The sequence below is a fragment of the Tachypleus tridentatus genome, chromosome 13, assembly GCF_004210375.1.
Source record: "Tachypleus tridentatus isolate NWPU-2018 chromosome 13, ASM421037v1, whole genome shotgun sequence".
Lineage (NCBI taxonomy): Eukaryota > Metazoa > Arthropoda > Merostomata > Xiphosura > Limulidae > Tachypleus > Tachypleus tridentatus.
This window is the reverse complement of record NC_134837.1, coordinates 272,632,228-272,648,351: the sequence shown is the minus strand read 5'-3', so window position 1 is coordinate 272,648,351 and position 16,124 is coordinate 272,632,228. Positions and strand designations below refer to the sequence as shown.

At 36.7% G+C, this 16,124-nt stretch overlaps 1 protein-coding gene across 1 annotated transcript in view; it reads left to right on the top strand.

The window, feature by feature from the left end:
- Positions 1 to 16,124, top strand: part of LOC143236573 (CLIP-associating protein 1-A-like) — a 64,513-nt gene that overhangs the window by 24,481 nt on the left and 23,908 nt on the right. Inside the window, exon 5 of the mRNA XM_076474871.1 lies at positions 12,297 to 12,337. Within this exon, the coding sequence (XP_076330986.1) occupies positions 12,297 to 12,337 (41 nt within the window). The remainder of the gene's footprint in view (positions 1 to 12,296; positions 12,338 to 16,124) is intronic.

Sequence of the window (16,124 nt, the reverse complement as noted above, 5' to 3'; positions counted from 1 at the left end):
TATAACTTGTAACAAGTCTAAAGTGAAATACTATTCAAGTTAAACATAATAAATTTAAAGTAAGGTGTAATTATAGTGAATATAGGTTTTGAATTACTTTTTCCGTTATCTACGCACATCATGTATATGTCGGTACCAGTACTGATAAGTGTATAAATAATATACACGAAGCTTCGCTGTTTATGGGCAATACGATTTCAAGAAATGATTTTAAACTTCGAGAATGTTGCGACAGTTTCCAGTTTTTGTGAACGAAGTTCTTTCTATCTATTATATCGTCTATCTTGGTTTCCACCGTTAGTTATTTTAAGTTTCGAAAACAGGACCTATGTGGATCTAGTACAAACAAACCCCCGAAGGTTTTTACCATGTGTTATTACTCAGACTAGTTACAGTTTATAGTCTATGAAACGTTATTTTAACAGTTCGTGTAATAAAAAAAAATAGAATATTGGCCTTGGGTACACTGCTGGCCAAAATCTTAAGGCCAATGATTTGTTTTAAATTTCGCGCAAAGCTACTCGAGGGCTATCTACGCTAGCTGTCCCTAATTTAGCAGTGTAAGACTAGAGGGAAGACAACTAGTCATCACCACCCACCACCAACTCTTGGGCTACTCTTTCACCACCGAATAGTGGGATTCGCCGTCACATTATAACGCCCCCACGGCTGAAAGGGCGAGCATTTTGGGTGCGACCGGGTAAAGCTAATGAACATAAAAAAAAAAAAATGCATTTTGCGTTGTTAGACTCAACCACTTATTTGAGTAGAGCTTCGAAAGATGAAAATAAGAAAAGTGGAAAAACCAACTTTTTTAGCATTTAATAGGGAAAATGTGAACACTATGAAATTAGCCTGAATACAAGCTGATCAAAAGTTTAAGACCATACTAAAACGAAGTGTTAATCGGTAAACATGTAACGAAAATTAGTCATTTGTGTTCGAGCATTAGCGTTGTCAACATCTCCCACTGACATCTCCTGTGTTACATTGGGTAAATACATGGCAAAGGCTAAAAAGTTGACAGAGTTTGAACGTGGCAGAATTGTCGAGCTGCAAAAGCAAGGTCTCTCTCAACGTACCATCGCTGGTGAGATTGGGCGTAGTGAAACTGCTGTTGCAAATTTCTTAAAAGATCCTGAGGGATACGGAACGAAAATTTCAAGTAGTCGGCCCAATAAATTTTCGCCGGCGTTGAGCAGGAGGATTCGACGGGTTGTCCGGCAAGACCCCACCCGATGGTCAAACCAGATTAAGGCCATTACGGACGCAGAATGCAGCTCAAGAACAATAATACGACATTTACGAGAGAAAGGCTTTAAAAACCGTAATCGTCTATAAAAGGCCACGCCTCCTTCCACACCACGAAACAGCTCGGTTAAACGTTGCTGAGAAGCACCAAACATAGGACGTAGAAAAGTGGACGAAGGTTTCGTTCTCTGATATGAAAAATATTAACCTGTATGGTCCAGATGACTTCCAACGTTACTGGAACGATAAGGATATCCCACCGGAGACATTTTCTACACGACACAGTGAAGGAGGTTTCATCATGATCTTGGAGTACTTTATCCTTCCATGGAACAATGGAGCTTCAGGTCATACAGGGGTATCAAACAGCAGCTGGCTACATTGGCATGTTGGAGAGAGCATCCTTATTGACTGAAAGCCCTCGCTTGTGTGGAAATGACTGGATCTTTCAGCAGGACAACGCTACAATCCACAATGTTGGCAGGACAAAGGACTTTTTCATGGCGAATAACGTGATTCTTTTGGACCGTCCAGCGTGTTCGCCCGATCTGAACCCATTGAAAATGTTTGGGGGTGGATGGCAAGGGAAGTCTGTAGAAATGGACGTCAATCCCAAGCAGTTATTTGCAATGACGGCCGTGCAACTCACTACTGAGACCTCTTGTTGGGAATTTTCCTACCCTGTTTAGGACTTCTTTTTGGTATGGTCTTGAACTTTTGACCAGCTAGTATTTAGGCTAATTTCATAATGTTCACATTTTTCATATGAAATGCTAAAAAAGTTTTTTATTTTCCTTTTTCTTATTTTCATCTTTCGAAACTATTCAAATAAGTGGTTGAGTCTAACAACGCAAACTGCATATTTTTTCTTTATGTTCATTGGCCTTAAGATTTTGACCAGTAGTGTATTCGTGCATACCTACACTTACCATTCCTAATTTTGAATTAATTCACTAGAGGGAAGGCGGGTTTTTTGTGTTTATTTTATACCCCTACTTCGCGAACCAGCGCGGTGAATATTGAAATCAGGGTTTCGATTCCCTCTGGGAACACAGCAGATAGCCCGATGTGAATTTAATATAAGAAAAACGAGATATTGTGAATCGACTGCGATAACTAATATAACGTCTTCCGCTGGTACAGTGGTAAGTATACGGATTTACAACGCTAAAATCAGGGGTTCGATTTCCTACGGTGAACTCGGCAGGTAGTCCGATGCGACTTTGCTATAAGAAAACGCACACTAACATAACAAGCACTACATGCGAAACTCTGAAACTGGTTACATTTCAAAGGTCAAAGGTGGAAAGGTCCCTATGCGTAGACTATTTTTCGAACCTTGTGAACATGATATTTCAATGTAGGATTAGTGGATATTGAACAAACTTGTACAACAGGTATACTGCATACCAAATCCTAGACCTCATTAAATTTTGGATTTCATGAGTCAGTCTAAGGTCATTCAAAAGGAGGGACTGAAACGTACTGTATAACGTTAGTGAGGTATAATTGTTTCATAAACACAACTTGTACTTGTTATTATTTTAATTTGGAAGAATAAAAAAATATGTTATTCTATACTCGGAACAAAAATAAAATTATTATTCCAGATTATTTTACTGCATAGATTGGTTTCAATCTGTATAATTGAAAAATTTTAAGTTTATTTTAGTCAAAAATAAAAAAAAAAGGATTTCTTAGCAGATATGTAGAGAGACCTAGAAAGAGAGAAGTTTTTTATTAAGAACCTGGTTGACCTGTTGCTTAAACACCGGCTGAAAAGTTTGCCATACAAAGTGTTAAAAATGATATTGAGAATGTCGAAATTTAAAGGGGGTTCAAATTGGCGGTCATTTCCAGATGCTCTGCTGAGAAACCAGCAGTTGTTATTTTAAAAATCCCGGCATGGCCAACTGGTTAGGGCGTTCGACTCGTAATTAGAGGGTCATGGGTTCGAATCCCTGTTACACCAAACATGTTCACCCTTTCAGCCGTTGGGCGTTATAATGTGACGGTCAATCCCACGAAGTAAAATTGTATATAGGCCAATATACCTCCTCTTTTGTTGTTAAATCTCTAATGACTTTATCAGATATTAACTGCATAGCGAGTGCTTTAAGGAATATAAAAATAGTCTCATTTAACTGATTAAGTTATTTTGTTTTTAAATTTCGAGTTAGGAATCTATAAAAAGAGGAAACGTATCCCACTTCATGGTGTTTTTATTCCCCGTCTTGGGCAAAAATCCTAAAACAAAATATCCTGCTTACCACGTCGGACAGTTTCTTTTTACCACACCAGCATTTACTGTAATCGCACCAATGGATACTTAACACACGTACACAAGATCACCCTTAGAGTAAGATAATAGATGGTGTAAATGTGCTATTTGCTAGATTTCAGGATTCCGTATTTGGCACGTTGAGTTCGAACTCGTGCGTCTAACAAAATGTATTTTGCATTTTAAGCTGTGGGTGCGTTATAAGAACGACTGTCAATCCCTTAACGTGGGTGGTGATAATGAACTACTTTCTTTGTGGTCAGTAATTAAAAAGTAATGGATGCGGAAGATACAGCCTTGGTAGCTTCTTTATAAAAACATACAAAATTAACGTTATAACTTCTCTCATCCATGTGTTGGTTATATATATACCTATTCGACTGTATAAACAGTAACGTGTAAGAAAAAAATAAGTTAATTATTGTACTGTTTAACACTATCATTGAGAGAAAAATATGTTATAATCATCTAATCATTTTAATCGTTCTTAAGTTTATATTTGCTTTGACCTTGGACGATCCAAAATCACCTGGTGCAGAAAAACCAAAAGTAATTGACAGCGTTAAGAGAGAACATTCTATAAATGTTGTACACCTGTTCATTTTAGCCTCAAATCTCGTAATATCTTCGTCACGATTACTTGCTTAACACAGTGTATATTTTAAAGCAATTCATGCATTGAAGCACGTCTTAACAACACGTGGTCAGAGAAAACGCATACCTTTGACAACAGTAATAAGATTTGATGATGATAAAACAAATCCGAAAGGAGCCGGTTTCATCGATAAGTCCTAACCAGTTTTAGTATGCACTTCAAGGTTTGGTTTATACTTCAAGGTCGGGTAATCTTAGTTCACGAGTGACCGACCTTTTTATCTTTAAAAAAAAAAGTTTAGGAAGTGGATATAGAAGTGCATGTAATTCGTAATGAGAAATACCAACGCGTATTATTTTATAAGTTTTATACAGCATTATATGTTTGAAGTTCGTATGTCAAATGTGTTACACAAAATGCTTCTGGAATCGCCTTTTTATTTGTTATTTAAAGAAAATGTTTATTGTAAAAGAACAACGAGTTAATCGACCATCGTATTGTAGTGTGTGGATGTAATAATTCTTTTTCCCAAAACTATTTTGCTCAAAATCAAACTATGCTGAATTAAAAGACGGATGGATGTTTTTTCTTTACTCCAAGTCTAACCGTATATTTCATTAGCAAATTACGGTACAAACGCCAAAAACCATCGAAACGTTAAAAACTAATATGCCTTAGGGTTACGAATCATTAAGACTTAAGTTTCTAATAATTCAATGGCTTTCGGCGTTTGTACAGTAATTTCTTAATTTAAGGAACTAATAGGCTTAAGGGTTTGAATCATTAAGGAACTAATAGGCTTAAGGGTTTGAATTATTAAGGAACTAATAGGCTTAAGGGTTTGAATTATTAAGGAACTAATAGGCCTAAGGGTTGTGAAACAGTAAGGAACTAATAGGCCTAAGGGTTGTGAATCACCAAGGAACTAATAGGCCTAAGGGTTGTGAATCACCAAGGAACTAATAGGCCTAAGGGTTGTGAATCACCAAGGAACTAATAGGCCTAAGGGTTGTGAATCACCAAGGAACTAATAGGCCTAAGGGTTGTGAATCACCAAGGAACTAATAGGCCTAAGGGTTGTGAATCACCAAGGAACTAATTTGCCTAAGGGTTATAAATCATTAAAGAACTAATAGGCCTAAAAGTTGTGATAAAAATCATGTTAACTACAGAAGTTTGTGCACGTTCCTTTTACCTCATTCACTGTTGATTCAAGATCAGAGACGTAAAAATAGCACTTCAAACCTTTATTTTGCGTAAGTCAATGCGCAAGAGGCCTTTAGTCCATATCAGAACTCGTCAGTTGGGATGGACGGTGATTCTCTTAAACCTGCGTATGTGTACAGTATAATCCTTTCAAAGTAATGATTTAAATACATCAAATTCTGGCGAAGCAATAGAAACCGAAATGAGATATTTCTTTTTAAAATGTATGATGAAATTAAACGTTTAAAGACGCAGGAATAATGACTCATTTCGGTATGTATGCAATTATGAGGTTCATAATACCACTACCAACATAATATATGATTATTCCTGATATTATAAAAAAGCATCACAAATCGTTCTGACCAATGATTTGTTGACAAAAAAAATAATTTTCACTCAGTTTTTAATTCAAAATTAGTTAAATTACAAATAATGAATATTTTGTTGTTTCTTCAGTCCATATTCTTACTTTAACTTGTAATTTAAATTAAATACCATTTATTATTCTTATCATCAAACCAATTATTTCTAAGTGTAACATTTATTCTAACGTTATGATAATATTATAGTGTTCATTTTAAGGTCTGTGTAGTTTTGTAACTTATACTTTTTAACTAAGTGTATGGCCCGGCATGGCCAAGTGGTTAAGGCACTCGACCCATAATTCGAGAGTCGCGTGTTCAAATCCCCGTCACACCAAACATGCTCTCCCTTTTATCCATAGGGGCGTTATAATGTACCGTCATTCCCACTATTCGTTGGTAGTGGTGGGTTAGCCTTCCCTTACACTGCAGAATTAGGGACAGCTAGCGCAGATAGCCCTCGTGTAGCTTTGCACGAAATTCCAAACTAATCTAATCTAACGTAGTATATTTTAATAAATCAGTTATCTAAAGCCAAACATATTTATTATTCATAATGTTAACCCCCCCCCCGTTGTTCCAAGCGGTCCATCCTTGGGCTTATAGTGCTGAAAGTCTGGTTTCGATACCCGTAGTGGGCACAACACAGATAGCCCATTGTGTTGCTGTTCGCTTAACAGTTATAACTTTCCGTTCAAAACCTTTAGGAATTTCTAGTCTGCGTAAACGCAGGGCGTAGCAGGGAGAGTGTTGGGTGTCGAAAGACCTTTCCAGTGTTCTAAAAAGTTGTTTACAACTCAGCAGCGTACAAGTATGAGATAAGCTAAGCTCTTTGTTTTGCTTTACTAATTTTTGAATACTTTCAGTTTACAGGTTTCACGTGGGCTAAGATAAATCATTTTAATCTGTGTAGAAAGTTCGGCATATTTATATGAGGGGGAACAAACTCAGTTACTCTCGTACACTGTTTAAGTTAATTTCGTAGTTCCACTTTCCTAATCCTGTTTGTAAACGCAACTTTTATCACACTTGAATATGTAAACCATAAAAAAAAAAAGCATGATACTCTTTCGAGTGTTACAGATCCACACGTATGTAGAATGAACTCGATACCTCTCTGAAAACTGGGGCGTTACTTCATGCGAATAACCAGTTGACCACTAAATTGTTTATCCAAACGCCGTAAAGAAAATATTGAAGTATTATCAGAACAGCCATGTATGTATCGAGGCCATCTTTGGTTTCCACGCGTGCTTTTATATGTTGTGGTGGACTATTCGCCCTACCTCTCTACCTTCTTAACTTGAGAGTGTTTGTTACTTCTGTCAGTAGACGTCGCTTTTCATTGCTTATCTCCAAATCAGAAGTATGCAGTATCAGGAAAGCAGTGACGTTCATAAAATCTTTTCATATAAACCTGTCTGTAAAATGCTCTTAGGTAGGTGCTGTCGTTCTGCTTTCAAAAGTTGATTATGCAGGCGGGGTTAGAAGATTAACTCAAAGAAAACATGCTCATTTATGAAACAGGTTATTTGTCCTGGTAATACTGTGATTTTAAATACGATAAAACCAAGAAGTACGTTGGAAGTAAAACTGGGAATTTATTATTGGATACTTTCATTTACTACTTTACTTCGAGTGTTTTATGAGGGAAACAGTTTGTAAGATTGTAGAAACATTTCGCTGACGCTGACAATTTTCTAAACATATTATATAATTATCTTCGGATTGGGACAACTTTAAAGTTAAGGGGGGTTGTTGAAGCTCTCGATGTCGATTTTTGTTTTTTACGTTCATTGTTTGGTTGTTGTTTTTTTATTTTCACACAAAGCTACACGAGGGTTATCTGCACCAGCTGTCCCTAATTTAGCAGTGTAAGACCAGAGGGAAATCAACTAGTCATCACCATCCACCGCCAACTCTTGGGCTACTCTTTTACCAACGAAAAGTAGGATTGACCGAAAATTTATAACGGCCCCACGGCTTGAAAGGGGAGCATGTTTGGTGGGACGGGGATTCGAACCCGCGACCCTCGGATTACGAGTCGAGCGCCTTAACCCACCTGGCCATGCCGGGCCTTTTACATTTATTCCGTGTGTACTCAAAACTTTGTATCGTTCTGAATAAAACACACAAGTAGATTTGAAATGCCTTAATTATTGTAATTTCACTGAAGTGTGTGTTGTTAATACAGTTTTATGTTTAAATTATTTCACCTTTAACATTTATCGGAATAATGATTGAACCGGGTATTTGTTTATTTTTATAGAGCAAAGCCACATTTGGCTGTCTGCTATGTCACCTCAGTGAAATTACAATAATTATGACAAATCAAATCTACAGGGTGGCCCGTAGGTCTCTACCTATCCATATGTTATCATGTTATATTCAATTACGCATGTATTATACTTTTTTTCTTTTTTGTCAGAGAAATATGGCCGATTTAAGCCAATTTACACTTGAAAATGTCTCACAGAACATGGCGTCGCATAATATTATGCAGCGAGAATGAGAGATAGCACACAGATACACTGGATACATAAGATATATGGATGGGTAGGAACTTACGGGCCACCCTGTATATTGTGTTTGTTGTTAATCACATTACGTTTCCCCTCTCTTCCTGTCTACGGAATTATACTGCTGAAATACAGGGTTTGATTCCCAGAGATGGACTTAGCAGATAGCGTAATGTGGCTTTGCTCTATAAAAACAAATATCTTGTCCAATCATTATTCTGATAAATGTTAAAGGTGAAATAATTTAAACAAGACACATTTTTTTATCGTTAGCCTTAAAAGGCGCGAGAAAAAAGCCATTAAACTCGATTAATTTAAGTATTTTGTTATTGAATTTTTCCGAGAAAACAATGCATTTTAATAGCTTTAAATATTTGTCTAGAGCTTAGATGTTTTAAATAATGTATGAAAGTTATTTTAATTTAATCACGTGTTCAGCCAAGTTTCCGCTTTAACTATGGAGTCTCGTAGCACCACGTTTGTCAGTGCGCAGTCTCAGTGTTGCGACGCCTTTGATTTCGAACTGAACGAAAAATATTATTAAATAATGCATGAATAATACAATGATTTTGCACTGTTTGAAATAGTAATAACACCCACGGAAGTAGTTTCTTGAAATCTGTTGTAATTTATATAAGACAGTCCACTCAATAGGAAGGGAGTTCCAACTCTTGCATTTAACTGTGCATTAAAATATAGCGTACAGAAGCTTTGTGAACATGTTAAGTATTAATCGACTGAGACGACGAAACAAAATTTGTTCACCTTTCAGTAACCCTAGTTTTGCTCTCTCTTAATTAATCCTTTTATTTGTGACGTAGAATGAAGAAGATAATAATTGAATTATTACCTGAATTATATTTGTTTTATTAGTAATAACAAAGTCAAAGAATGGGTTATCTTTGCTCACTGTGAGTCAGAAAATCAATTTTCGCTGTGTCGTGTGAAAGTAAACTAGCCAATGACTCTGTGGACGATTTTCTTCGTTCTCGTATTGAGAAATTTCAGAGTGTGGTTGTATTACTGCGGACTTACGACGCTAGAACGGCTTTCGATATCCATTGTGGGAAGAGCGTAGATAGCCCTAGGTGTAGTTTTGTACTTAACTACAAAAAAAAAAAAAAAATAGAGACAGAGATTGGTTTAGTTTCCGGTATTGGTACTTTACCAAAAGCTTAAAACTGTCTGATATAATCTATGATATAACATTCCTCTATATCTTATAGGATTTCGTTTTTGTTGATATTTTGACACAAACAAGGGCTGCACTTAATACAGCCCTTCGATAACATGGCCTGGTGCTTATGGCGCTTGATTCGCAATCTGAGGATCGTTGGTTAGAATCGCTGTCACGTCGACTCACCCTTTGAGATGTGGGGACGTTGTAATGCGACTATTTGTTGGTAAAAGAGTAGCCCAAGAGTTGGTGGTACGTGTTGCTGACTATTATATTAGGGAGTATCTTTGCGCGGAATTCAACAAACAATCTGAACTATCCTGGGAAGGAAGGTATTTCCTGACCCATTTGGGAATCGAATGTTTAAACGTAAATACTTTCGTTTGAACGTTCTGTGGCATTTGTAAATTCTTGAATCAAGTTTCGAGAACCCCCAAATCTCTTTGATTACATGTGTGGTCTCTTTTCTGACAATCTAAAAGCTCAGGGATATTGATTTGATTGGTTATTCATATATCAATATTAACACTCAAGTAAATCAGTTAGGTTAAACTTTAGAGTTGCTATTTCAACAAATAAACACATTTTTAAGCACAGTTGAGAAGTGCCACGTAGATCAGGTTATTTAACCATCATCCACGTAAATAGACATGTGCCATCTACTGCACATGTGGACTCCTTATCTGTAAACAACAAACGACTTACTCAGAAGAGAGAGAGACAGCACCAATTGTTTTACGAGAAATCAGATTTGGCAGTGGTGACATAATGAATAAGTTTAGAAGCCTTATTACGTCAAAGGAATATACATGAAAGATACGCCATGTATTTTAACACCTCAAGTTGAAATTCTCGAATAGCGATGATGACATGCTTGAATCATGATATAAAATGAACGACAGAGCATTAGTTTATTTTGGTATAAAGTCACGTATCTTAGTGTTTTAATGTTGTACTGTTTTCTTTTGCTGAATTAATACGATTACAATTTGCCCGTCTATATGCTCTTTTCTCGAAATCAAAAAATCATTGTCGCCAGGTGGATCACAGATTAAACGAAAAAGTGAATATATTAATAACAGTTTGCTAGGCCCTTTCCTCTTCTCATTGGCTCAACAATTAGTCGAGGGGCTTATATCATCAAAAACAGAGTTTAGATACTCGAAGTTGGCGCAGCACATTTTATATCTTTTCTCTTATCGACAAACAAAGGTTTTACTTATTTTTAACGATGAAGTAAAGTGTCAACCAGTCAAGGTCGTGATGCGTTGGTACAATAATATTCAGTGGCTGTGCTTCCCGTGATTCAGGGGCAAGTCTGAGGGCTGATGACGTTAAAAATTAAGTCTTGATAACCCGCAGTGGCTACAGCACAGATAGCCCATTATTGATGGTTTTTTTTTTACTTAAGAAATAAATACACCTCAGAGTTAAAAGGTATTCTGTTAAGCTACTAAAATATACGCATAAAAATTCTTACTACAAATGTTCTTACTGGGTCTTAGATTAAGAGTTTGCAAAATTGACCATGATGGACATAAGAAAATGTAATCCTTACGGCTTAGTCCCATATCATGTATGGCAAAAATATATCACCTATCTTAAACACAGTTTTTCTTTCTTTTTTCTGTTGTTATTTGTTTTACTTTTGGCTTTGTTGTTGTTGTTGTTCTATTATGTAGCAACGTTGTATACTGAAGAAATTACTTAAATTTATGTGCGTAATTGTTTGATACAGTGTAATAAGTGTCACCTGTAATTCGTTATGGATAACAAATATTTTAAATCAGAAGTGTGTTTGATCAGTTAAGATTTTTGTAATCCTGTTTTTAAGTGTGTAGCTCACATATATTCGATAGTTATATTGCTGTGTAACTTCTAATAAGTTTATAATTGCGATACTTTCGTAGGCTATTCTGTTTCAATGAATTTTGTCATTTGTAATTAAGTCTTGAAGGCCTGGTCATGGTTAGGACAGTAGACTCGTAGGTTTTTTATTCCGTCATGGAACATGTTGCCCCTGCATGGCCAGGTTATTAAGGCACTCGACTCGTAATCTGAGGATCGCGGGTTCGAATCCCCGTCACACCAAACATGCTCGCACTTTCAGCCGTGGGGACGTTAATAATGTGACGATCAATCCCACTATTCATTGGTAAAAGAGTAGCCTTAGAGTTGGCGATGGGTGGTGAAGACTAGTATTACATTGCTAAATTTTTGTGTTCTTTAAACTGGTTTCAATTATATTGTAGATGAAAAGCCATATAAATACACATTATCTTTACTAGCCGATTACCCATGGGGTCAGTGCATTAGATCCGCATGTGACGTATTAATGATGCCATAACTGCACCCGGAGGATGGAGAAAAATAAAGTTCTCCTCGACGGGAAACGGAGGCAAAACGAGAAAATTGTGGCCCCTATTGCACATTTACATCCACACAGGATAAATATTTCGCGAAGCTGGGAGTTTCACATCGCGTAATAAAACGTTTTTTTCCAGTATCATATAAGCAAGTTTCATTATTGTATGACGATGATTTCACGGTCTACAAATCTTGCAAACATATTTAAATAAAAAAGAGGCGCTGTTAGCCCTATGGTAAACCACTGAATTTCAGATCTGGCTCGAATACTTACGAAACCACAAAATAGATGGGGAGTGATAGCCAATTAAAATCTGCTTGCATTATCTCTGATCACTAATTCAAAGTCAGAGACGGTTTCAAATAACTACAACAGAGTCTGTAGCCTTTTAATTTTTGAAACGTCTCCAGTATTTTAGCGCTACAAGTCCGTAATTCGTGAGACAAAACTTAATTGAGAATTTAGTTTTATTTCGTAAGAGGTTTGGAACTGTATGTGCACATTTGTGAATATAATTTTTTATTGTTATTCTAGGAAGTCACAAAGGAGACGATGACACGGATAGTCGGTCACAGGTAAGAATCCCAATTTTATGTATAACATATATATATATAAAACTTTAGTATAATATGATGTTTAACTCTTAGTCACTGTAGTAACGGTGGGATAACTTACGAATAAGAGATGAATTGGTCCCAAGGCAGACCTATGAATTTTTCTAGCTGGTTTACAATCAGTACTGACTACTGATTTCTTCTTCACATTCGAAGCTGTACATGCGTTATTAGAGTGACAGTCGATTCCTTGGCGTTGATATTGAGTTGTTGGATGCTGCTGTCTTTCTAGTCAGTATTTCGAAACCAGTGATTGCAGCATGTAGTCTTGCTAGCTTTACCAAAAGTGCTGGTACAATTTATAAATGTGTAACCTTTTTTTTTCATAATAAAATATTCCTTTTTTTTGTATACTTCACATGAAGTTATGTAAAATATTTTTAGTTAAGTGACTTAACACTTGATTTTTAATTGTTCATGTTAGTTGCAAAAATCAGCACGCTAATAGAGATCAAATTCCGTAGTTCGTCAGCAGTGAGTAAAAATTCGTATGATTGGAAAGCACACAAGTTTGCGCATGCATGTGTAATACACACACCTTGGGCGGTCAGGTTTTTAATAATGCAGTTCAAACATGGTAACAGCGAATTAAAGTTCTAAGAGACAGTCTTCATAGACGACTCAAAGTCTAAGACAAAAAAAACAAAGTCGTACGATAATCATGGAGTTATTTTAATAAAGTATAACTCTGTAATAGGAAGTAGAAACATTATTCGAATGATTACTAAGTATACTATGTACATTAAAGGATTGGCATGGCCTGGTGGTTAAAGCGCTTGACTTGCAATCTGACGGTCGCAGATTCGATTCCCTGTCACCGAACATCTTCACCCTTTCATCCTTGGGGGCGTTATAATGGTACAGTTAATTCAACAATTTGTTGGTGAAAGACTTGTCCAAAAGTTGGCGGTGGGTGATTTTTGACTAGCTGTTTTCCCTGTGGTCTTTGACTGCTGAATTTGCGGCGGCTAGCGCAGATGGTCATCTTGTAGCTTTGTACGAAATTGAACACAAACCAAATATAAATCAGATATGAAATATGTTTAAAAAAAAATATGCCCGACCGTGGATAAGCTTATGAACAACGTACATGTGATCTTTATGGAGGAAATTATACCCAAAAAAAAAATGGTGCAACTTTCATCAATTGTGAATAAGATATGACTAGTGGGCTAGCTTGCTGGGCTGAGTATGAAAGTGTCCAAGGTTCAAGACGTGATGTGTTTCAGAAAACATAACAGCTATTTGGTTGATGCAAAGGTGCTGTATATAACTGAGTGGCTAGTTTTCCTTTTGTAAACAATTTTAAATTAGGGGCGGATATACTTGAGCCATACAAGTCTCTGACCTTCCTGTTTCGCTCATATATTGAAAATAAATACAATCAGGGCTCTTTTATTATTGAATTAAAAATAACAGAATAAGAAAAGACAAATTGTTTATCTGGTTTATAAAATGCACTGATAGTAAATACATTATTTTTAGTTATTTAGAAATCGTAAACTGAGCTTGCGAATCAAATTTTAAAATAATCGGTTGTCCCAACATTTTCCTCTCAGTTTAGGCTTTTTGCTATTTGGTTTGAAATTATTTTTCTCATGGGACACATTTAGCATGTTGACATTTTTCCATGTAACGGTACTTATGTTAATATTGTATAAAACTAATACTTGAAATTGAAAAGTAATGAGGTGAGCAGAAATGCGACCGTTCATACGTTTAGACAAAAGCTGTGTAGTCATGCTTATGTTTCTAAAATGTCGTCTCAACCTTGCGTGACTTTGACCACTGTATGATTTAGTTTACACTATTCTGGTGAATTCATCTTTGTGTTACATCTGCATGTGTTTGTGGAAGTATTTACTCCCAAATATTTTTTTTATATTTTTCGTATGTACAATTTTAATTCTTGACGTATAAAATCGTTTGATCAAGGCATGAATGTGGGTGTATAGTCTGCGACCTTTGACCCGATATTTTTTCATAACCTTAATTTGATCCAACCATTCTCTGTAAGTCATCAATAGACGACTGCGTGGGACAGTGATTGTATTATACAAGCAGCTGTTCAATGTATTCCTAAAACCTCAACGTGTTTTCCACGGTATCCTTGTCCATGGTGGAATCCAGCCTGCCACATTGCACTTTTAGCCCACAAGAGCACTGAACATCCTCCGTGCCCTCACTTCCACCACTTGAGCAGCAGATCGATGTTCTATGCTAAAGATATATCGTGCTCTTATTCGATCAAAACTGTACTATGGGTCACTGGTCTATGGCTCTGTCAGGACCTTGGCTTTGAAGATGCTGGACCCCATTCATCATCAGGGACTTCGGCTCTGCATCAGGGTTTTCTGCACGTCCTCAGTCTTGAGCTTGTACAGGGTCTCATAAACCTCTACACCTCTGCTGTTTGCAACTGTCTTTACTGTATACTTCGGTCCTTACAACAACAACCCACCTGGGGTTGTGTTTTCCTTCCTCAGTGGGCCACGCTTTTTCCGAACAGACGATCTGCCATTGCTCCTTTTGACCTTCATATTCAGACATAATTGGATGAATTGGGTCTGTCCTTTGATAACATTGCTGTATCCACTGGTCAGCCCATCTCACCATGGCTTATTACAATCCCCAAATGTGACCTTTCTTTAAGTAATCTGAGAAAAGCAGACACTCCCAATTGAAAGTACCCTCTTTTATTTTTTTAACATATTTTGAACCATCCTTCCATTCATATTTATACAGATGGTTCGAAATCAGGTGACTGTGTGGGCTCAGTCACGGTTTGTTGTGGTTCGATGGTTGCGCACAGAATTCCCTCTACAGTTCCTGTGTTCACTGCTGAACTGTATGCCATATCTCTTGGCCTGGATCACATAGAAGCTGAGCAGTACTCAAATTGCACTATTTATACTGACTCGCTTAGTTCTCTACTGGCCCTGGAATCGCTTTACTTCATTATCGCTGATACTCAAAACCGACTGGCCCATTTCTCTTTAACATCTACATCTATCCAGTTTTTCTGGATACCAGGCCTCGCCGGTATTCGCGGGAACGAGCTCTCCGACACCGCAGCTAAATCTCTGTTCTAGCGCTATCACTGCTGTGCCTGTTCCATACGTGGGATATGGTCCTGTATTTAAAACTCGACTCCGTGCCATTTGGCAAACTACTTGGGAGTGAACAACGTGAAAACAAGCTTTTCCAAATAAAACCCTCTATTGGACTTTGGCCGTCTTGTTACCGTAATGATCGGAAAGAGGAAGTTGCCTTAACTAGAATATTGGTGACACTGTCCACGTTACAAATGTGTTTAGTTTGTGTTAAGCTATTAACCGTTTTAAATCTATTTAAGTAGTTAATTTATAGTTAGTTAGACCTTTTATTAAAATATGATTCCTTCTTAAGAATTAAAGTACATCTAGTTCGATATGAAATTAGAAAATGGCCATAACATTAAATAACTGGAAAGGTTAACTTCAGGTGACTAACGCTGATGTTTGAATGTCATCCTGGCGAGTTATGATAATTACAATTATGCTCCAGAAAGTCCTTTACAAATTGTATTACTGTAGTTTCTTTCTTATTGCTGTAAACTAGTTGTAAAATGTGGATTTAACGCTATTTATGTTTTTAATTCAAAAATTGAACTTTTTGTTTACCTTAATTCCGTTTTACGAATTTTAATAATTTTACTTTAATTTTAACTTTTTACCGGATGTTTGGCGCAGATAGCCTAGTTGCTTTG